This window comes from Gadus chalcogrammus, chromosome 19 (assembly GCF_026213295.1).
Source record: "Gadus chalcogrammus isolate NIFS_2021 chromosome 19, NIFS_Gcha_1.0, whole genome shotgun sequence".
Lineage (NCBI taxonomy): Eukaryota > Metazoa > Chordata > Actinopteri > Gadiformes > Gadidae > Gadus > Gadus chalcogrammus.
The window spans coordinates 3757683-3780182 of NC_079430.1; the positions used below are offsets into that span (position 1 = coordinate 3757683).

Below are 22500 nucleotides of genomic sequence, written 5' to 3' on the forward strand. Positions count from 1 at the left end.
CCTAACATTGTGTTGGGGGCCAATGTGGATGCTAAGGGGTTTCAAAATGTTGGTCATGGTGTTAAGCCCAATTAAGATTGAGGTACTTCATTTATACATCAAGTCAACCCTCCTCGCGGCTCCACCGCTCGGACGCGGCAGCCCGCGCAGGCTTCACAGACGGCCAATATAAGCCGAACAAGCCGCATGTACCGCACAACAGTACACACCGCTCGTTGCAAACGAGGCATTCGACTGAGCGGGTTTCGTTGGTTCTCGTACCTAGACTTAGGTTGCTCCACAGCCAGGACTCCTGCTTATTTGGTTCGTAGCGCAACAGGGCTTCAGCCCATTTGGACTAGCGTAGGCGGGATCCAGATCCCTTAGCTAGTCCACACCCCTCAGAAGCGAACTTTTCTTCTCTCTCCCATTGACCCCATGTTTTCACCGGTCACCTCCCTGACGTAATTGTCAAAAGGCGTAGGGGGTGCTAAGTCCCTTTACCCAGGGAAACGAACATAACAGATACAAAGGCATTAAAGTCGTCTGGACAATCTACATTTATTATACTCAACAATGTTAAGGAGGCTCTTCCTCCCTCCCCTCACTGGAGAATCTCCACTGATATATATCCAAATGTCATTATAAAATATGTAGTTTGGTATATTCATTTTCCCTCATATATCTCTTATATGCATTTTTACTTATTGAAGTTTGGTGCCGGAGTAGTGTCTGTTGTGGCTATATTGCCGTGTTTACGTCTGTGTTATTGTTGTGTATTTCATCGTCTGGAGGTGCTGCCGTAGTGTGTGTTGTAGTGTATAGTTGTTATTATCCTTTTTTTTTTGTTTATTAAGTTGTATGCTGTGTTTACTTCGCTGGATGTTCTGGTCGAGCGAGCTGTCTCTGTAGCCTCCCTGCCCACTCTATCTCCTCAGCAGCTCCCCGCGGGCGTGGCGGTACTGCGTATACCTCTCTCCCGGCCCGTATCCTCTCCCTCTCCGCCTCGTTCAGCTGCCGCTTCAGTGCTCGATACGTTGGGTCATCTGGAGGTCACAGGCCAGGGTTACATAGGGCGCTAACCCATTGGACGCCACCCCGCCAGCCTTTAAACCACTATCCGCCGACCCCTAGCCGCTAACACATTAGCCACTAACTCACCAGCCACCAACCCACTAACGTTCAGCCGTAACTCAATAGCTGTTAAGTCACTGACCGTTAACCAATTAGCTGCTAACATTAGCCACTGACTTGTTAGCCACTAACTCAGTAGCTGCTACCTCATCAGGTGCTCACTGTTCTCCTACAGACAGAACATGAAACCAAACCAAAATGTATCATAGGTGTGTATAGGCGTTTGTGTGGGTGTGTGCGAGTGTGTGTCCTACCAGGTCTTTCTGTTCAGTAGAAATCCGATGCTCCTCCTCCATCTGGTCACTGAGCTCACAGATTTTCCTCTCCAGCTTGTTGACATTGTTGCTCAGCACCAATTTGTTCCTACACACCACACACACATAGATAACATTAACGCATGCTAACACAATCAAAATGCTTATGCAAATGCAGAGTTCTTCAAAGAAAGTAGTCCAATCCCGGATCGCTTTTAACTCACTTTATTTGTTAAAGTATTTCGGTATGGTAACTACGGAGCAAAAGGAGGGGAAGAGTGTCTAACACGTGCTGAGCGACTCCCAGCTGATCAAAAACTATAACCCTTAGTCTGAGCTACTTGGAGTTTCTAATTCGTTTTACTTCTCTGTAGACTGTTATGGTCAGATCCACATGGCCTGTGTGAAGTGGGCGGAGCCGGTGTGACGTATTAGCCTCGGCTTCCTCACTTGTCTGAGGTGCTGCCTTCTGTGGATGGAGCCGCTATTGCAGCCTTCAGAAAGGTCCTGCTCCCCTTGTGGCTATGTAAAGTATTTACGGCTTATATGTTTGGTCCTGCTTCCTAGAGGCTATGTGGGGGCAGCTCATGTTCTTAAAATACGTAACACAAACAAATGCTCACATTAGCACACATGGTTACATTAACATTTGTTAACATGACATCATGCCTACATTCACACATTATCATTAGCACGACAGACAGACAGACAGACTGATGGGCAGACTGACCGCTCCTCGGCCCTCAGGGCGTTCTCCAGCTCTTTGACGCGTCCCTCTGACTTGGAGATGACGTCCTCCTGCACCCTGGAGCTGTGCAGCTCCTCCACCTCCAGACGTAGGCCTCGCAGCTGGTGGGGGAGGTGGAGGTGGCACAAGTGGAAGGGATGGAGGAGGGGTAGTCGTGGGGATGGTGGTGGAGATGGGATGATGGTGGAATATATGGTGGGGTGGAGATGGTGAGCATATATAAAACATTAGTTAAAACGATATCAAGAAAAGTCATGAAAGTTCTGTAATATAGTGATAACACACACACACACGCACACACACACGCACACACACACACCCACAGACACAACACACACACACACCACACACACACACACACACACCCACACACACACACACACACACACACACACACACACACAACACACACACATACACACACACACACGCCTACCTGGCGTTCCATGGAGACCTTCTCACTGTCCAGTTGTTCGCTCAGATGTTGCTCCTGGATCACCTTCTGCTGTAGCTGTTCCATCTGGAAACACAAGAAACATTACCGACTCCTATCATCCCTCTGTCTAACACCACCACCCACTCAGATAACATATTGGTTTTCTATGTCATATGCAGACCTGTTCGAGGGCTCGCTTGTGCTTGGCGGCCCATCTCTGCTCGCTGTCGTTGACCTCCTCCAGGTCCGTCTCCAGGTCGATCATCTTCTCCTGGAAGACCATCAGAAAACGATGCTTTAATCTAAATATTTATCGATCCATCGGTCCATCCATCTATCCACCGTACCATTCAGTAGTGGTAGTACCAGTATTGGTGGAAGAACTACGAGTAATAGTGGTTTAACAAATAGAAGTAGTGATACTATTAATAATAGCATTAGTCTCACCTGAGCAGTCTTGAGTTGCTTGGCGACGTCCTCTCTGGCCTGGTTGGCGGTCTGGAGCCATGTGCAGGTCGTCTACGGTCCGCTCGGCCTGCTTACACTGCAGTTGGAGACGTTCTCTCTGCTGGATTTCGTCCTCCAGGTCCCGCTCCTTATCAATCAGCTTACCTGACACCTGCACAGGTAAACACCCAGGTAAACATGGTGTCTCACTGTGTGTATTGTACAGGGTGTATCTGTGTGTAGTGTACAGGTGTGTCCTGTACAGATGTTTACAGGTTGTCTTGTACAGGTGTGTAAAGATGTGTACAGGTGTGAAGTGTACAGGAGTATACAGGTGTGTTTTGTATAGGTGTGTACAGGTGTGTAGTGTACAGGTGTGTACAGATGTGTACAGATGTGCACAGATGTGTACTGTACAGGTGTGTCGCGTATAGTTGTGTCGTGTACAGGTGTGTCGTTGATAGGTGTGTACAGGTGTGACTTTTACAGGTGTGTCCAGTGTAGCAGTGTCCAGGTTGTCTAGGTGTGTAGTGTCCAGGTGTGTCTCCTCACCTCTCCCTGTAGCCTGACCACGATGGCCTCGACTCTCAGGAGCTCCTGGTCCTTCTCCAGCAGAGTCTCCTCCAGCTCCTCCAGCCTCAGCTGCGCGTCCTGACGCAGCTTCAGCTGCAGGTTAAACTCTGCCCCCGCCTGGGTCGACTGCAGAATAGCGTTTCCAAGCTGTAAGACACATGGAAACATGAGTCGATTAGTGACAGTTTAATACATTGAACTCACTGTGAACAAATGTAATCTGTGGTGATTTGCCGGACAGACAGACAAGCCTCTACCTCCTCCTCGAGCCCGGAGATGGTGCAGCTCTGCTCGAGGTCCTCTTGTCTCGGGTCTCCCTGTCCACCTCCATCTCTTCCACCTTCCTTTCTGCCAGCCACAGCTTCTCCGCCATGGTCTGGGCATGCTGCGTCTGCTTATCCAGGTTCTCCTGCTCAGACAAGACCCAACGTCACCCTAATGCAACTCCCACTTTCAATGTACCATCAGTCCCAGGCAGACAGACAGACAGACAGGCAGACAGACAAACAACAGACAGACGGACAGACCTCTGCATCCTGTATCTTGTTCTTGAGTGACTGCTGCAGGAAGTTGAAGGCGTATTCCTGAGTGTTGGCTTCCACCATCACATCCCGTGCCTCCTTCATTTCCACCTGCACAGAACCACACTTTGAGTCATGATGTCATCATCACAGAACCACACTGACTCATGATGTCATCATCACAGAACCACACTCACAGTCATGATGTCATCATCACAGAACCACATTTTGAGTCATGATGTCATCATCACAGAACCACATCGTGAACCATGATGGCATCATCAGAGAACCACACTGATTCATGATGTCATCATCACAGAACCACACCACCAGTCATGATGTCATCATCACAGAACCACACTGACAGTCAGGATGTCATCATCAAAGAGCCACGCTCACATTCATGATGTCATCATCACAGAACCACACCTCCAGTTATGATGTCATCATCACAGAACCACAGTCACATTCAGGATGTTATCATCACAGAGCCACACATTGATCAAACATACCTCCAGCTGTCTGTATTTCTCAGCCATGACCTGGTTCTCTCTCTCCAGCTCCATTAAGTGCTCTCTAATCCGCTTGTTGTCATTGGTCAGCTGAGCGTTGGTCCTCAGCAGATCCTCATTGTTCACCAGGAGATTGCGCATCTCAAACCTGATTGGTCAGAAGATAGTTACTACAATATCATTGGTTCAAATACATCTACAAAGAAGAAGAAAAAAAAGTTGAAGTCATACCTTATCTGGTTTCTCTCCTTCTCCATCTCTACACTCTCTGCTTCAAGAAACGTGTTCCGCTAACACACACACACACACACACACACACCACACACACACACACCACCACACACACACACACACACACACACACACACACACACACACACCACACACGCACACACACACAGAGACAGACATAATCAGTATGTATGCAGGTGGCTAAGCCCTTCTGTTGGCCCATGTCCAGTAGCTGACTAAATACTCCTACCAACCCGTGTTCTACCTGGAGAGTTATAAAGGCTTCAGAAAACCAGTTCCGTGTGGTTTGGGCTGCTTCTGCTCTTCTTAAAGGTTGGGTATGGGATTTGCGAAACGCCAGCAGATTTTGAAAATACACAACTCAAATGGTCCTACCCCCTCTCCTTCAACGCTGAATCTGACTCCACCCATTCCAAGTACATGGACCGCAATCATGCACGAACGCGAACACAGATGCGCGAGAGCGAGCCATTAGCTAGCTCCAGTAGCTACCGCAGGATAACTACAAACAGGAGCTTGCTCTGGGTCACGAGCTCTGGGTCACGAGTACTGCACGAAGGGGTCGCGCGCGGGGCGCGGGGGAGGGGGAGTGCAGTACGACCGTTTGATTGACGTACTTACTGTCCAATGCAACTCGGTGGCTCTGGAAATCATTGGCTGGAGTTTTTCGAGCCCTGCCCGTTCCACAGATGATTGACTTGTTTAATTTTCATGTCAGTACTTCTAACTCAGTGGCTGTAAGTGGGTTATGATAAGGATTTCAAGTAATTTTGCAAAAATGGCCAAAAAAGCGAATTCCATACCCAACCTTTAAAGAACTGTTGTTTGTCCATGTTTCCGTTGGAAACACCAACCAGCTGCTCATATATATATATTAAAGTCAGGAATTGTTGGGGGGCTATGATAATCTTGTCGGTTTTGATATACTTGGTGGTATTTGGTAGTAATACGTTGAGTAATACATTTTAACAATAATACACAGTATTACATAATAATACACAATAAGTGTCAATACATTGGGGGTAGTGATACCGTGTGTTATTTATTGAAGTGGTGCATAATGAGCTGGTGTATGAAGAAGCTTCTCTGTGGATCTTCTCTTACCTTCTGGATGGTGTCCAGCTGTTTGGTCAGTTCTTCTATAAAGTCCCGTCTGTTTGGATTTCCCAGAGTGGCTGACCGCAGGGGCATGTGATTAACAACCTGCAGACACAACATATAAACATCTATACCAACACCATCAACCAAGTAGTCCACCAAACACTCTTTGGACTTTGAATCTCATCTCATCATCTCATTTTCGTCTGCTTATCCGGGGTCGGGTCGCGGGGGAGCAGCTCAAGCAGGGGGCCCCAGACTTCCCTTTCCCGGGCCACATTGACCAACTCTGACGGGGGGATCCCGAGGCGTTCCCAGGCCAGTGTTGAGATATAATCTCTCCACCTAGTCCTGGGTCTTCCCCGAGGTCTCCTCCCCACTGGACGTGCCTGAAACACCTCCCAAGGAAGGCGCCCAGTGGGCATCCTTACCAGATCCCGAACCACCTCAGCTGACTCCTTTCTAAGTAAAGGAGCAGCGGCTCTAATCCGAGTTCCTCATGATGGCGAGCTTCTCACCCTATCCCGCGCCAGCCACCCTTCTGAGAAAACTCATCTCGGGCCGCTTGTACCTGCGATCTCTTCCTTTCGGTCATCACCCAGCCCTCATGACCATAGGTGAGGATAGGAACAAGATCGACCGGTAGATCGAGAGCTTTGCCTTGCGGCTCAGCTCTCTTTTCGTTACAACAGTGGCGGTAAGCGAACGCAATACCGCCCCCGCTGCTCCGATTCTCCGGCCAATCTCACGCTCCATAGTACCCTCACTCGCGAACAAGACCCCGAGGTACTTGAACTCCTTCACTTGGGCTAAGGACTCATTTTCCTACCCGGAGTAAGCAAATCCATCGGTTTCCTGCTAAGAGTCATGGCCTCAGATTTAGCGTGCTGATCCTCATCCCAGCCGCTTCACACTCGGCCGCCAGCCGATCCAGTGAGTGCTGAAGGTCACAGGCCGATGATCCAATGAGGACCACATCATCTGCAAAAAGCAGTGACGAGATCCTCAGACCACCGAACTGCAACCCCTCCCCACCACGACTACGCCTCGACATCCTGTCCATGTATATCACAAACAGGATTGGTGACACTGGACTTTGAATCATATATCTATTATCTATCTTCGATACATATGTACATATCTGAATCTTGTTTGTCCGTCGGTCTGTCTGTTTGTCTCCCGAGAAGTAAGCATATTGCATGACTGGCAGTGCCGTGTTTGTAAGTTTACCAACAGCACCGTCAGTTCTATATGTATCGGTTCTGCTACACAACTGATTGGGTGGAGAGAGTTATGTATCCGATGTAGAGAGTTGGGAACCAGATAGAGAGTGTGAGGACCTGTTAGAGGACTTGTGGTATGAGGACCTGTTGGAGGACCTATGGTGTGTGGACCTGTTAGAGGGCCTGTGGTATGAGGACCTGTTAGAGGACCTGTGGTCTGAGGACCTGTAATGAGAGGACCTGTTAGAGGACCTGTTGTATGAGGACCTGTTAGAGGACCTGTTAGAGGACCTGTAGTGTGAGGACCTGTTAGAGGACCTGTAGTGTGAGGACCTGTTAGAGGACCTGTGGTGTGAGGACCTGTTAGAGGACCTGTGGTGTGAGGACCTGTTAGAGGACCTGTTAGGGACCTGTGGTGTGAGGACCTGTTAGAGGACCTGTGGTGTGAGGACCTGTTAGAGGACCTGTGACGAGGGTACCTGTGATGTGAGGACCTGTTAGAGGACCTGTTAGAGGACCTGTGGTGTGAGGACCTGTTAGAGGACCTGTGGTGTGAGGACCTGTTAGAGGACCTGTGACGAGGGTACCAGTGATGTGAGGACCTGTTAGAGGACCTGTTAGAGGACCTGTGGTGTCAGGACCTGTTAGAGGACCTGTGGTGTGAGGACCTGTTAGAGGACCTGTGACGAGGGTACCTGTGATGTGAGGACCTGTTAGAGGACCTGTTAGAGGACCTGTGGTGTGAGGACCTGTTAGAGGACCTGTGGTGTGAGGACCTGTTAGAGGACCTGTGGTGAGAGTACCTGTGGTGTGAACCCCACGTTGTTGGGGCCCTCTTGCCTGCGGCCGCTCCTCAGGGTGTCGTAGGTGGAGAAGCGGGCCCGGTGGGGCACGTTGCTCATACTGCTGCCGTGCACGGGGCTGGTGCTGCGGCTGTTGAAGGTGTACAGGTTCATCTCCGACGTGGCCGGAGACAGCCGCCCCTGCAGGACCGGAGGAGCACACAGCAATGTGAGGGAGGAGGGGGGGAGGAAGTCTTAAACCGCACAGCCACAGTGGTCAATGGAAGCAACACAACAATATTCCTGAGGTATCAATCATGGCAAAATATTTTGTCTTTATAGCTCATCACTCAAGGTTAGATATTTAAAAGTAAACAAACTCTAGAAACAAACCATAAGCAGGAAGTGACATAAGAATTTCGGACAATCATCAAGAATAATTTCAGTAGCCATCAGCATTATGTGGTTCCGTGTGTTTGGTGTATTTGCGTATTAAACTGGGCCTGACCTTAAAGTCTGACATGCGGTTGGGGGGTTGAAGTCCATGGAGGCGGAGTTGGAGTACGGACTCTGGAACACCCTCGGGGGACTCTCAAAGCCCCCCTGCTAAGACAAGGCAGGACATGTTAAAACGTGAAAACATTAATACATTTAAGCATTCAAAAACGATGTGTAGTACTAGTACTAGCACTGTTTATAGTATGAATGCTTCTATTGTATACGAATTTAGTATACGATATTATTTTATATTTATAATGCTACTGCTACTAGGAACTGTAATCCCTTTTGGATCCACTAGATGTCAATCATGATTCGCTCTTTAAGTTTGCCCCTTCACATATTTTTGATATTTATGATTCATGAGCCTGGACTAAACGCTCTATAATCGCCTTAACACACACACACACACACACACACACACACACACACACACCACACACACACACACACACACACACACACACACACCACACACACACACACACACACACACACACACACCATCACCCACCCACCCGGTCTGACATGGTGTCCCAGTCTCTGGAGGCCAGGGACTCCAGGGACCCTCTGTAGTTGGTGGTCCCCAGACGGGAGGGCTCCCAGGGGGTCAGCCGCGGGCCGTTCTCCCCGGTGCCGCGTCGCTGGGGATCCGGGCTCCTCCTCAGCCCGTTGCCCGTGTTCTGGACCAGGTTGAGCTGGAACTTGGTGTTGGGGCTGGGCCCCGAGACGGAGCTCCTGGGGGTGATGGGCTCCTCTTCTGAGGCTGGGCTGTTAGGCTTGGAGGAGTCGAACTCAGACTCCTGGAGAGAGAGAGAGAGAGAGAGGAGAGAGAGAGAGAGAGAGGAGAAGAGAGAGAGAGAGAGAGAGAGAGAGAGAGAGAGAGGAGAGAGAGAGAGAGAGAGAGAGAGAGAGAGAGAGGAGATAGAGAGAAGGAGGGTGAGAGAGGAAAAGGGGGAGGGAAAGGGACATTAATAAACAACACATATCTATGTATACATAAAAAACGCAGAATCCCTGTCAAATTAGTTTTTTTGGATATTACCACCCTGACCAGTAAGAGAGGCGTGTGGAATCATCGCGTACAAATACAACAAAGAATCAAACGTGGTGAAGGGTCACACAACAAGGTGAAGATTAGTGGTGGTTTATTTGAGAAGCATCTCCTCAAGGTGTTACTGATCAGATAGAGCCATGCTGCAGTGAGTTCAGTGATTGGTTGCAGAATAGTGACACAACACTTAGGTGTGAGGCTGGGATTGAGGGTCAGGGTTCGCTTTGATTCGATGATTGATTCGTTCTGATTGGTTGACGGTAAAGCGGATGCGCTCCAATGATTGGCCTCCTGTGGGTTCCTGTGTTGATGCTCGCATGCGGTGGTGCAGTGATGGTGGTGGTGCAGTGATGGAGGTGGTGCAGTGATGGGGGTGGAGCAGTGAGGTGGTGCAGTCATGCGTTGGTGTAACCACGTGTTGTTACAGCTACGCGTTGGCGCTAGCATGCGTTGGTGGGGTGGGGACGCCGTGGAGGGGAGGAATCAAACTCTGTGCCTCCTGGCTGCCAGGTGAAGTCATTGATTCGGTGGGACGGCGGACTGCGTCTTGTTTATTACACGGCAACGTACCGAACTCAGCGAGCCCAGTCCAGAGTCGTGCCGGGAGGCGGAGTCTGGACCAACAGGATTCCTGTCTGCAGGTTTACTTGCTTGCTCGGCGGCCATCTTGTGAGCGGCGGCCATCTTGTGAGCGGCGTCCTCTGAACTATTGTTGTCCTTCAGTGGGGAGGTGATGATGATGGAGGGGACGGGGCTGTCCAGAGAACCGGTCGCAGCCGACCCCTGACACGACCCGACTTCCTCGGAGGATGGCGGGCTAGAGTGTTTAAACACTGAGTCTATGGGGGCGTTCATTCGGGGGTCCGGCCCTGCTCCCAGAGTCGGTACACTAGATGGGGCGGCGCTCTGTGGGGACCCGGGCGCCCGGTCTGAGAACCTGCTGATGAAGTTCTTCACACTGGTGCAGCGGGTGAGGTTAGAGGTCTGAGGCCTCTTCTTCAGATGGCTCCTCCAGACCAACTCGTCGTCTCTGAGAGGGGACTGATGGAGGACCGTGAGGGCCGGGTGGGTTTGGGGGAGGTGATGTCACACCGGGGGGTAGTGATTGGTCACTCTTCTTTTCCTTTAAAGAGTGGGCAGAACAGAGTGATGCATCCCACAAAGAAGTACAATGTGTTAAAAGGTGAAAGTGTGTTACCACTCTGTAAATCCAATGAGAATCCATCTAGATCAGTCGACCAACCCATCTAAAATGTGTGCAAGCCTGTATACAAGTGTGTGTGTGTGTGTGTGTATGGGTGTGAGTTTGTGTGTGTGTGTGTTTGTGTGGTGGATGTATCATTAGAATGGTGTTTGTTTCTGTTGAGTACCACATGAAAATGCAGATAGATGTCTACAGACAGACAGATAGACCAGATAGACCAAACGATATCAACTGTAGATTAGAGAGATAGACAGATACAGCCAGCTCGGCATTAATAATACAACAATTTCAGTTTAGGGCCAAAAAGCCACTCAAATAAAATCCACCTTTAATTACCAATCCAATAAGGTAATCCACTAGAGAAATGAAGTGGCTAGCATGGGCTAGGAGGCCGTCGTGGGTCAGTGGCCTTAATCCAGGGCCTGGCCTAGTGTTGCTTCCCCAGAGATAGTCAACCGGTCGTGGGCTGTCTGAGAGCCGGGGGGTTTGGGGGGGGGGGGGTTGGGGTCTGCCGGGGGTGAGAATCAGTGCTAATCACCTTGGTATTAAAATGTTTACAGGCTCTGGATAGCTTAGCACTTGATAATGCTTTTTAAATAAGTGTTATTATCATTTGGGATGGGAGGTTGTGTGTGCGTTGGTGTGTGTGTTTGTGTGAGTGTATGTGTGATGTGTGGCATATGTCTGAGTACGTGTGTGTTTGTGTATGTGTGTGTGGTGGGTATGTATTCGTGATAGTGTGTGTTGTGTGTGCGTTTGCGCGTGCCATGTGCCGGGTAATTGCGTGCGTGCGTGTGTCTATGTGTGTGTGAGTGTGTGTTGTGTGTGTGTATGCGTGTGCGTGCGTGCGGCGTGCGTGCGTGCATGCGTGTGTGTGTGAGTGTGTGTGTGTGTGGTGGACCCAGGGGACCCGGTGGTCCACTGTCCCCAGGAGCAGATGAGCTGCTTGCCAGGGTGTCCGGCTGCTTCTCACAGAGCTGTAGCGGGAATTAGCGCTCCTACACTAATTAATAAACTATTAACATAATCAACTATTTCACGTAATAAACTAATTAATGTGAACTCTGGTGGAGGCTGAGTGGTTGATGAATGGAGCCACTAAAGATATATGTGAGTGGATGGACCAACCCGTCCATTTAGCAGATGAGAAGCGGATTAGTGGTTCTTTAGTTATACAGTAATGGTGGCTCACGCTACTCAAAAGATTACTCATTCACTCTATTCTGCATTAATATGTCTTTCTAAATGTATTTAATATGTTTTATTTATTTGGTATGTCTGTAGGCTGAAATGATCTTTTTTCTTTCTTTTTTTCCCTTGCTGAGCAGATTCACTTGATTTGTTTTAAAAACGTTTCCAAATTAACTCCACGTTTTCGCTTATATATGGTTTTAGGATGATGCTTTGCTAGGTATAACGTTGTCTTAGAATTTAACCAAATGAAAAGAAAATGCATACACTAAGTGTTTGTGGAGCCTCCCTGAGCTATGTCACATGACCCCCGGTCACATGACATGCTGTAGGTGGTAGACGCTGCAGACATCTTGACGTCTTTCTAATGAGAATCCCTCGAGCCTGTCACAACTACAAGCTCCTATAGAGCACTTGTGTGTGTGTGTGTGTGGGTGTTGTGTGTGTGGGTGTGTGTGTGTGTGTGGTGTGTGTGGTGTGTGTGTGTGTGTGTGGTGTGTGTGTTGTGTGTGTGTGTGTGTGTTTCTAGTGTGTGGTTGCGTTAAGGTGTTGGGGTTATGTGTTTTGCATGTTGATGGACGTGGATCTTTCTGTGTGTGTGTGTGTGTGTGCGTGTGCGTGTGTGTGTGTGTGTGTGTGTGTGAGGGGAGAGAGAGCCAGATGAGTGGCCAGATGTTATCACTGTCTATACTTTGACTGTCTGTGATAAGACACAAATGACAACACACACCGACACCGACACGACACACGCACACACAGTCACATACACGCATACACATTTATGTGCGTAATCCCCCTCAACACACACACACACATGTCCAGGTGCAGATCATGCTAATGTCTTCACAGATAGATACTTAGAACAAGGAAACATCTGTGTTCAGATAACACACACACACACACACACACACACACACACACACACACACACACACACACACACACACACACACACACACACACACACACACACACACACACACACACACACACACAACACAAACATACATGGCCATTTCTTTGATAATAGATTGTAATTTCTATATGTAATATTATAATTATACTTTTGTTAAATAATATTAGATGTGACATTAAGATGGGGTATATATTTTTAGTGGCATCTAGTGGAATAGACCTGGAATAGATGAAAGAAATCTAATATTCAGAACTATGTTTAATTTGTGTATAATCATATGAAAATGTTAATTGTTTTGTTTTCGTTAAATGACCCTTTTATATCTATATTACGAGCATGCTCTGTCTCGTCACCATAATCCCACGCATTTAGTGGGACGGGTTTCAGCTCAGGGCTCACTCCCCCACGGCTCACTCCCTTCTAGTTGCTTCTTAAAACTTGACCTTTAAAATGATTTCAGTCTACCCTGATAACCACAGTTGTAATAACAAACACAAGCACCAGTTCTGTCACGTTTCAGTGGAGGAGGGAGAGGGCGGGTACCGTGTTGTTCTCGTGGTCCATCCCACTCTTCCCGTGCATGCTGGGAGGACAGGGCTTGATGTCCGGGGGCCGCTCGAGGTCCCGGTAGCGCTCTAGGTCTTGCTTGAGGAAGCTTGTGAGGGCGCTGACCGCTTCCTCCTGGTAGTCTAGCTCCTTTAACCGACCGCACAGGTCCCGGTACAGAGGCCTGGACTTCCTCGCCAACCCTCTGCTGAAGGAGAGCAGGACGGGGAGAGAAGATAAGACTGTCTACCTGAACATGTGTCTGGTAACTTATTATACTGTACAGTAACTAACAAACATAGTCCATAAACACAACTACTATCTACCATAAGCATAAACAAGCATAACCCTTAGACTGAACATAGCACTAGTAGAAGCATCTAGTCTAACTATCTAATCTGAACATCTAGCCTAACCCTCTAGTCTAACCATCTAGTAGTCTAACCATCTAGTCTTACCATCTAGTCTAACTATCTTGTCTAACCATCTAGTCTAACCCTGTAGTCTAAATATCTATTATTACCATACAATCTAGCCTAACTATCTAGTCTAACATCTAGCTTAACTCTCTAGTCTTACCATCTTGCCTAACCATCAAGTCCAACCATCTAGTCCTAACCATCTAGTCTCACATCCTGTTTAGGCTAGTCATATGATCCCTCCTGTTCTGACTTACGCTGGATTGCTGAAGATCGCGCTTCCTGTTCACTTCCTGGTCCGCTTCGCTCTTGCTCTTCTCCTTTAGGTTCAGCAGCTCACTGGTCAACAGCTGGCGACGGCCTCTGATCTCAAGCCAACCTAGACCACAGCACACACAAGATCTGACTCAGCAACACTACATCAGTAAACATCTGGTCAACCAACACTACACAGCTAAACATCTGGTTAACCAACACTACACAGCTAAACATCTGGTCAACCAACACTACACAGCTAAATATCTGGTAAACCAACACTACACCACTAAACATCTGGTTAACCAACACTACATAGCTAAACATCTGGTTAACCAACACTACACCCCTAAAAATCTGGTGAACCAACACTACACAGCTAAACATCTGGTTAACCAATACTACACCACTAAACATTGGGTAACCAACACTACAGCACTAAACATCTGGTTAACCAACACTACACCGCTAAACATCTGGTTAACCAACACTACACAGCTAACATCTAGTTAACCAACACTACATCCCTAAACATCTGGTTAACCAACACTACAACCGCTAAACATCTAGTTAACCAACACTACACCACTAAACCTCTGGTTAACCAACACTACACAGCTAAACATCTGGTTAACCAATACTACAACCACTAAACATCTGGTTATCCAACAATAATCATCCGGTTAACCACCACTAAATATCTGGTCAACAAAAAACAATTACTGGTTTGCCACATTAAACTCTGGTTATCCAACACTACACAGCTAAACATCTGGTTAACCAACATTAAACATCTGGTTTGCCAACACTCAACATCTGGTTGGCCAAAACGTAACATCTGGTTAGCCAACAGTAGACCACACGTGGGTAGGTTCCCCCTGAGCAGGTCTGAAGGTCTGATAGCGACAGACTAGGAGCCAGCTGCTGGCTGAGAGCCTTTTCACAACGCGCTCATAGAACAAGTGCTACCCAGGAAGTGCTGCATTATTATTGACATATACCATGGATGCAAACATAACACACACATTGAAGCAGGGCTAAAATGGAAGAGCTGCCAAACTGGCCTTAGAACTTGAAAGTGTAGTTATAGAGTACAGTATCTTAAGGAAGTGTGCCAGTGACACTCAATGCCCCCCTTCAGACACTAATCATATCAGTTAGGATTGTGTCTAGTGCCGTGTGTTCCCATGTTCCACTGGTGGTACGCGAGGGTACTGCATGTTGTACGTTGGGTTTTATTCTTGAAGTAGACGCATAAACAATAATACTCAAATATATATTGAGAAATTAATACAAAATGTAGCTTTGTGCATTCCATCATGTTTGATTGGTGTTCATTTCTGTTAACTTTTGTCTCTCCACTGTCTCCCACTGACCATGGCCTTCTGGCAGAAATAGTGTGTATAAAAGGGGATGCTGGCCATCTTTGCTCAGCCACTGCAGGGCAATATAGCTATGCTTGCTGTTTGCCTATGAGGTGGTCCACCAAAGGTCTTGATGACAATGTGGTGTCCCTCCTAAAGTCTGAGGTTGGGAGCCCCTGGTCTAGGGTTGCCGTGCTGCTCGTGGCTCCTCTGTGTGGGGAAGCAGTCGGTTCAGACGCCTTCCAACAGCAGGCCTGCCCTGGCAGTCCCTCATGTTTGTGTTGCTCTGCTGTTTCTATTATTCCTCCCTTACTAAACTGAACACGCAATCAACACTTTCTTCTCAACTGTTTGTTGTGGTTTGGTTAGTATGACCTAGTGCAGCTAGCACTCATATCTAAAGAGAGTTGCAATGAGTTCAGATACATGTCATTAATGTACAAGTAGGGGGTTAAACAGTGCAGACATAGGCCATTATTGAACGAAGTAGGGGTTAAACAGTACTGAGACAGGTCTTTAAGAAGCAGGTAGAGGTTAGACAGTACAGAGACAGGTCATTGAATACCAGGTAGGGGTTAGAGAGTACAGAGACAGGTCATTAAAGAACAAGTACAGGATAGACAGTACTGAGACAGGTCCTTAAGAAGCAGGTAGGGGTTAGACAGTACAGAGACAGGTCATTAAGGAGCTGGTAGGGGTTAGACAGTACAGAGACAGGTCCTTAAGAAGCAGGTAGGGGTTAGACAGTACAGAGACAGGTCATTAAGGAGCAGGTAGGGGTTAGACAGTACAGAGACAGGTCATTGAATACCAGGTAGGGGTTAGACAGTACAGAGACAGGTCATTAAGGACCAGGTAGGCGTTAGACAGTACAGAGACAGGTCCTTAAGGGGTTAGACAGTGGAGCGGGTAGTGGTTAGAGACAGTTAATTTAGGTCATCACACATTGGAGAATGACGGTAGCTCTGGGCACGGCCAGCAGAGGGCGGTAAACCACCGTTAAACAGACAGAACAGACTGCAGCTCTGTTGTTGGTTGGAAAACAAAGCCCTTTGAGGAATATGATAAATATATAGCATGGAAATATAAAGTAATGTACAGCAACTGATTTAAAAAAAACATTGCGTGTAAAGTGGGGTGTGTGTGTGTGTGTGTGTGTGTGTGTGTGTGTGTGTGTGTGTGTGTGTGTGTGTGTGTGTGTGTGTGTGTGTGTGTGTGTGTGTGTGTGTGTGTGTGTGTGTGTGTGTGTGTTTGTGTGTGTGTGATGTTTCCAGACAAGGTTGGATGGACATGGACTGTTAATAATTTGAAGTATTTGAAGTATTCAGAATGCTGAGTTATTCCATGTATTTTAGCCGTTGATATGAGCAGTACAAGTAATGATTAGGTTAATGGTTTAAATCACCATGAACCTTTCGTACATATGTAGGTGTGTTTGAACACACTCACTCACGCACACACGCAAGCTGTCAATGTGATAGTGTGAAGATAGAGAAAGATGAATGGATGGATAGGTATATTATTGTGTAACATTGTGATCCACAAAGCTCTCCTCAGAGACACAGTCATTGGACCTCCACCCTCTAGAGATACCGTCAGTTGACCTCCACCCTCTAGAGACACCGTCATTGGACCTCCACCCTCTAGAGACACTGTCATTGGACCTCCACCCTCTAGAGATACCGTCAGTTGACCTCCACCCTCTAGAGACACCGTCATTGGACCTCCACCCTCCTCAGAGACACTCTCAGTTGACCTCCAACCTCCTCATAGACACTCTCAGTTGACCTCCACCCTCTAGGGACACCGTCAGTAGACCTCCACCCTCTAGGGACACCGTCAGTAGACCTCCACCCTCTAGGGACACCGTCAGTAGACCTCCACCCTCTAGTGGAGACACTGTCAGTTGACCTCCACCCTCTAGTGGAGACACTCTCAGTTGACCTCCACCCTCTAGTGGAGACACTCTCAGTTGACCTCCACCCTCTAGTGGAGACACTCTCAGTTGACCTCCACCCTCTAGTGGAGACACCGTCAGTTGACCTCCACCCTCTAGAGGAGACACCGTCAGTAGACCTACACCCTCTAGAGGAGAAACTGTCAGTAGACCTCCACCCTCTAGAGACACTGTAAGTAGACCTCCACCCTCTAGTGGAGACACTGTCAGTAGACCTCCAACCTCCTCATAGACACTCTCAGTTGACCTCCACCCTCTAGGGACACCGTCAGTAGACCTCCACCCTCTAGAGGAGACACTGTCAGTAGACCTCCACCCTCTAGTGGAGACACTCTCAGTTGACCTCCACCCTCTAGAGGAGACACTGTCAGTAGACCTCCTGATCTTTTGGGCGTTGGCTGCTTTCTGAACCTTGCTGGGTTGTCATGGCAACGGCCCCTTTGTTTATGTTCTTACCACTTGACAGCCAGGTCAGGGGTCAGGGGTCAGAGGTTAGGAACCAGAGCCCCGCTGGGAGCTCTCTCAGTCTGGCTTCAAGCGAGGGGATTTCAACCCACAACCCCATCCCGCCGCAAGCGCTCTAACTCGCTAGCAGAGGAACAAAAGAAAAGTAAAAGTTGAACCGAACATCCAACATCTGAACAACCTGTGGCGGCTTGTCAGGCACGAATCCCGTCACAGGTTGAGACAATGAGGTAAGTGATTCAGCAGAGGGTTTCCACAGAACCTGAATCAACAAGATGACCTCATGCCGTCACATCCCAACCTCCTGATTGGCTAACAGCTGGAACACCGATGGCCCGGGGCGGACGGGGCCCCGGCTGGGGCCGGGATCCAGAGCCTCACCCCCCCACCGACACCTCACCACAAGGCTGAGATCTATCATCGTGTTCTAGTAAGCTCCTCATGACGGTACCGGTTCTCGGCGGCCATCTTAACGTTATGAAGACGTTTAAAACCCGCTAACGTGTTTGTTGGAGCATCTGAGAGGTTTCCCCCCCGAAGGTATCGATGTCAAAAGTAACGTTAAATGAAAAGTAAAGGTAAAGGTAGAAATAAGAGCAGCTTGTATTCAGATGCCTTTGAGGGAGACGCCACCGCAGTAATTTGCGCGTTGTGTACTTTGGCTCCAATCCAGGATTTGTTCCTTGTGTTGTTTAACAAAGCGGACTGGAACTCTTTGCCAGGGCCTTCTGGAACCAGCTCCTGTACCCCCTAGGGTGCGCATATCCCAGGTGAGGCTGAACCAGGGCCCAGTGTCCTGTACCCCCTAGGCTGAACCAGCTCCTGTACCCCCTAGGGTGCGCATATCCCAGGTGAGGCTGAACCAGGGCCCAGTGTCGGGCAGGGTTGATGTACCTCAAGTCTTGGTATGAGTGTTATTCATGATGACTGTGTATGTGCACATCTGGGTGTCTGCAGTGTTTGGGTACCTGTGTGTGTGTGTGTGTGTGTGTGTGTGTGTGTGTGTGTGTGTGTGTGTGTGTGTGTGTGTGTGTGTGTGTGTGTGTGTGTGTGTGTGTGTGTGTGTGTGTGTGTGTGTGTGTGTGTGTGTGTCTGTATGTTGGAATGTGTGTGTGTCGGTGTGTCTGTAAGTTGGAATGTGTGTGTCGTGTGTGTGTGTGTGTGTGTGTGTGTGTGTGTGTGTGTGTGTGTCGGTGTGTCTGTAAGTTCGAATGTGTGTGTCGTGTGTGTGTGTGTGTGTGTGTGTGTGTGTGTGTGTGTGAGTCTCACCTTGTGTGTAAGCTTGCTAGCTCCTCTTCTGTTTGCTTCTGGAGATCTGTGAGGCTCGGAAAAGCGTAGCTCCTCCTACTCGTCCTCTTGATTCTCCTTCTGTTCCTCCTTCTCCTCCTGCGTCGTTCTCCTCGGAGCGAGCCTGCTGAGGAGAGAAACACGTTCAGTCTGAGGATGTGAATCACATGGCCGGCCGGACAGGTTGGACAGGTTGCATTGCTGCGCAGGCTGATGGGAGAGAGATGGTCGGCAGAGAGGCCCACAGATAGGTAAACCAACAACGGTTTATTGATTCTACTTAATAAACAAATGAAGGTGATGAAAAATGGATGCCATCCCTAATGCTCATTGTAAACATCAGGCTTAATCAAGTGAATCCGACACTGTGACAGTGACAGAGACATGTAGGTACAGCCACAAGTTGCTAAAAAAAACAGACAAGGGAACTGAGTGTACTCTGTGTCCAAGAGTTTGGTCAGTGTTGATGATGTACCTGCTGCGTTTCAACGGCAGGACCCTGAAGTAGCTCAACTTTGTCCTCTGGGAGCTTCCTTAGTTTCTCCGACGGAGGATGAGTTGTACCGCTGAGTCTCCTCACAACTGTAGCCTGTTAGGGGAACGGTAATTCAGAAATAGTCAAATGAATAACTTAAACCAACACAAAGAATGCAACCCTAACCCTGGCTATTGAGCTTCACAGGGAATAGAATCTATAACCACGCAGAGTGAATGACTCGCTCTTCACATTGAGATCAACCAGACAACTTTGAAAAGACAATAAACGATTATAGACGATTAAAGTCTATCAACTGACCAGATAAAGTACCAACATACTCACTGTTGGTGTTGTACAGACAGGGTTAGCCATGGCGGGAGAAAGACAGAGAGGGGGAGAGAGAGAGAGAGGGAGAGAGAGAGAGAGAGAGAGAGAGAGAGAGAGAGAGAGAGAGAGAGAGAGAGAGAGAGGCTATTGGGTGGGCTGTGTACTGTGTTGCCCTTAGCTACGGCCTTCCTATTGACCACCATGACATGGCCGAGAGACGACCAGAGAATGTGGGAAAAAGAGAGAGAAGGGGAGTGAGGAAGAGGGAGAGAGCTAGGGGTGGGAGGGGCTGGATTAGTTAATATCCTAACCGTGATCAGTTGCCTGATGGAGCAGTTAGGTAAACTCTGGTTTGGCTTGTGTAGGTTTTGGTTTTGGTTTTGGCTTGTGTGATTTTGTGTGTGTGTGTGTGTGTGTGTGTGTGTGTGTGTGTGTGTGTGTGTGTGTGTGTGTGTGTGTGTGTGTGTGTGTGTGTGTGTGTGTGTGTGTGTGTGTGTGTGTGTGTGTGTATGTCTATGAGCATAGGTATGTGTGTGTTTGTGCATGTGTTTGTGTGTATGTGTGTGTGTATCTAAGCGAGAGAAAGAGAGAGAGAGAGAGAGAGAGAGAGAGAGAGAGAGAGAGAGAGAGAGAGAGAGAGAGAGAGAGAGAGAGAGAGAGAGAGAGAGAGAGAGAGAGAGAGAGGTACAGTGACATAAGTCAGAAGACTGAAAGAAGGAGACTAATCTACAGATAAATGTGAATTCAAACTTCACCACAAATTAAACAAAAAACTGCAATTGAACTAATCTCCCCAAATAACAGAGATTGGTTACCTAAGCAATGACAGAACAGGTAGAATCACAACACAACCAACCAACCCCGTAACCAACACTACAACAACAACCACAGCTAGAGCCAGAGCAGAGGAGGGATGAGTGGGGAGCAGCCCAGGCCAGAACGTGCCCAGGCCAGGGTGTGTCTGGGTGGGGCAGGGCTGCCTCTCCTGGCTGGGTGGTGCTGGCTAGGGGCCAAAGAACACTCCTTAAGACACTGAGGAATGAGGGTGGAGAGCCTCCACCAGATACCTTTCAGTCTGACGGTCTACCCTGGCATGTGTCACTCTCTCTGTCTGTCGCTCCCTCTACCTTCTTCTCGCCCCCTGACATATGTATCACATGTTACATTATCTCACATGTCACATATATCTCTCACACACCATATTTATTACCATTCGTATCATAATGAGCTGATAGCAAATAACCCCCCCCCCCCCCCCCCCCCCGACACACACACACACACACACACACATACACACACACTGGTTAGAACTGTTGGACCATGACATCAAGAGGTTTCTTATCACTTTACAGACATGTATGGTTACTGTGGTTACGGCTGATCTTTACGGACAAGCGTAGGGTTACTATGGCTTTGCTACAGTTAACATAACATCATACAATACTACAAAATACAATAGAATAAGACCAAATCATTTTATAGACAAATTGTTGAGCTTCTATACAAGCTTCTAAACAAGGACAATACCTTTATCTTTCTTCTATCTCAGGTAGGCTGGATTGGGTAACTTAAATAAGAGACATGGCAGCATACCTGTGAGGAAGCTACTGGTATTGGTAATAGAAATTGGGGAAATGACTTGCGTGGGCCATAGATATGGGGAAGCTACTGGTGTTGGTCATAGCTACTGGGCATAGGCACTTACCAGTGTCTGTATTTGTGATTTGAACTGATACGTAACCAAATCAGGAGATTCTGTATAGTAATGTAAGTAATATCTATCACAGCATGATAAAATAACGTCAACACCCTCTGTCCAACCCCAAACATCCTGAGTCTCTTTGCAAGAAGTAGATTCTACCAGTGCATACATAACACAGACATTCAAAGAAAGATTGCAGTCAATGTGTGTGAATGCAGCTTGGTCATACAAGCATTATGGACCAGTGGCGGAGAATGATCCCCAAGATGTCCTGGATTATAGATCCTTTATTCTGCTTTCTTAGGGTTTACAATGAGACGATGGTCAACATACCATTGTACAAACTATTTAACCTCCAAACACTACCAAGAAATGTCAGTGGCTGTATTCATGTCCCAAGATGGCAGTGTCGTCAGAAAACTTTTACAAAAAATAAAAGTGCTAGAATGAATGCTTATGCAAAAATGTGCATACAAATTAAACACAATGGAGATTTAAGTGAGGAGACTCCATCCTCCCAGGGTTAGGTTGAGGAGGCTTCACACTCCTAGGGTTAGCCTGAGGAGGCTACACACTCCTAGGGTTAGCCTGAGGAGGCTTCACACTCCTAGGGTTAGGCTGAGGAGGCTCCACACTCCCAGGATTATGTTGAGGAGGCTTCACACTCCTAGGGTTAGCCTGAGGAGGCTTCACACTAGGGTTAGGTTGAGGAGGCTTCACACTCCCAGGGTTAGGTTGAGGAGGCTTCACACTCCTAGGGTTAGGTTGAGGAGGCTTCACACTCCCAGGGTTAGGTTGAGGAGGCTTCACACTCCCAGGGTTAGCCTGAGGAGGCTTCACACTCCTAGGGTTAGGCTAAGGAGGCTTCACAATCCTAG

The 22500-nt window shown here is 48.1% G+C and overlaps 2 protein-coding genes and 1 long non-coding RNA gene across 5 annotated transcripts in view; all 3 read right to left on the reverse strand.

The window, feature by feature from the left end:
* Positions 1-1295: 1295 nt before the first annotated feature.
* LOC130372381 (cingulin-like protein 1) lies at positions 1296-3050 on the reverse strand. Its single transcript, XM_056578369.1, has 5 exons — positions 2999-3050; positions 2733-2822; positions 2552-2635; positions 2098-2216; positions 1296-1476 (listed from the first exon to the last, which is right to left on the reverse strand). The coding sequence occupies exons 2-5, from the start codon at positions 2814-2816 to the stop codon at positions 1317-1319; spliced, it is 447 nt and encodes a 148-aa protein (XP_056434344.1). The 5' UTR covers positions 2817-2822; positions 2999-3050; the 3' UTR covers positions 1296-1316.
* Positions 3051-3566: 516 nt separating this feature from the next.
* LOC130372379 (uncharacterized) lies at positions 3567-8487 on the reverse strand. The gene is made up of 8 exons (XM_056578365.1): positions 8468-8487; positions 7981-8160; positions 5961-6059; positions 4836-4894; positions 4605-4752; positions 4099-4203; positions 3829-3980; positions 3567-3718 (listed from the first exon to the last, which is right to left on the reverse strand). The coding sequence occupies exons 1-8, from the start codon at positions 8480-8482 to the stop codon at positions 3661-3663; spliced, it is 816 nt and encodes a 271-aa protein (XP_056434340.1). The 5' UTR covers positions 8483-8487; the 3' UTR covers positions 3567-3660.
* Positions 8488-19168: 10681 nt separating this feature from the next.
* LOC130372382 (uncharacterized) overlaps positions 19169-22500 on the reverse strand; it is an 8919-nt gene continuing 5587 nt past the window's right edge. For 2 of the 3 annotated variants that reach the window (XR_008893320.1, XR_008893321.1), the window contains exons 2-3: positions 19591-19704; positions 19169-19242 (exon numbers count right to left, since the gene is read on the reverse strand). This is a non-coding gene — a long non-coding RNA (uncharacterized LOC130372382). Of the gene's footprint in view, positions 19243-19590; positions 19705-19935; positions 20020-22500 lie in introns of those variants that run through there. The other variant, XR_008893322.1, reaches the window with a different exon arrangement.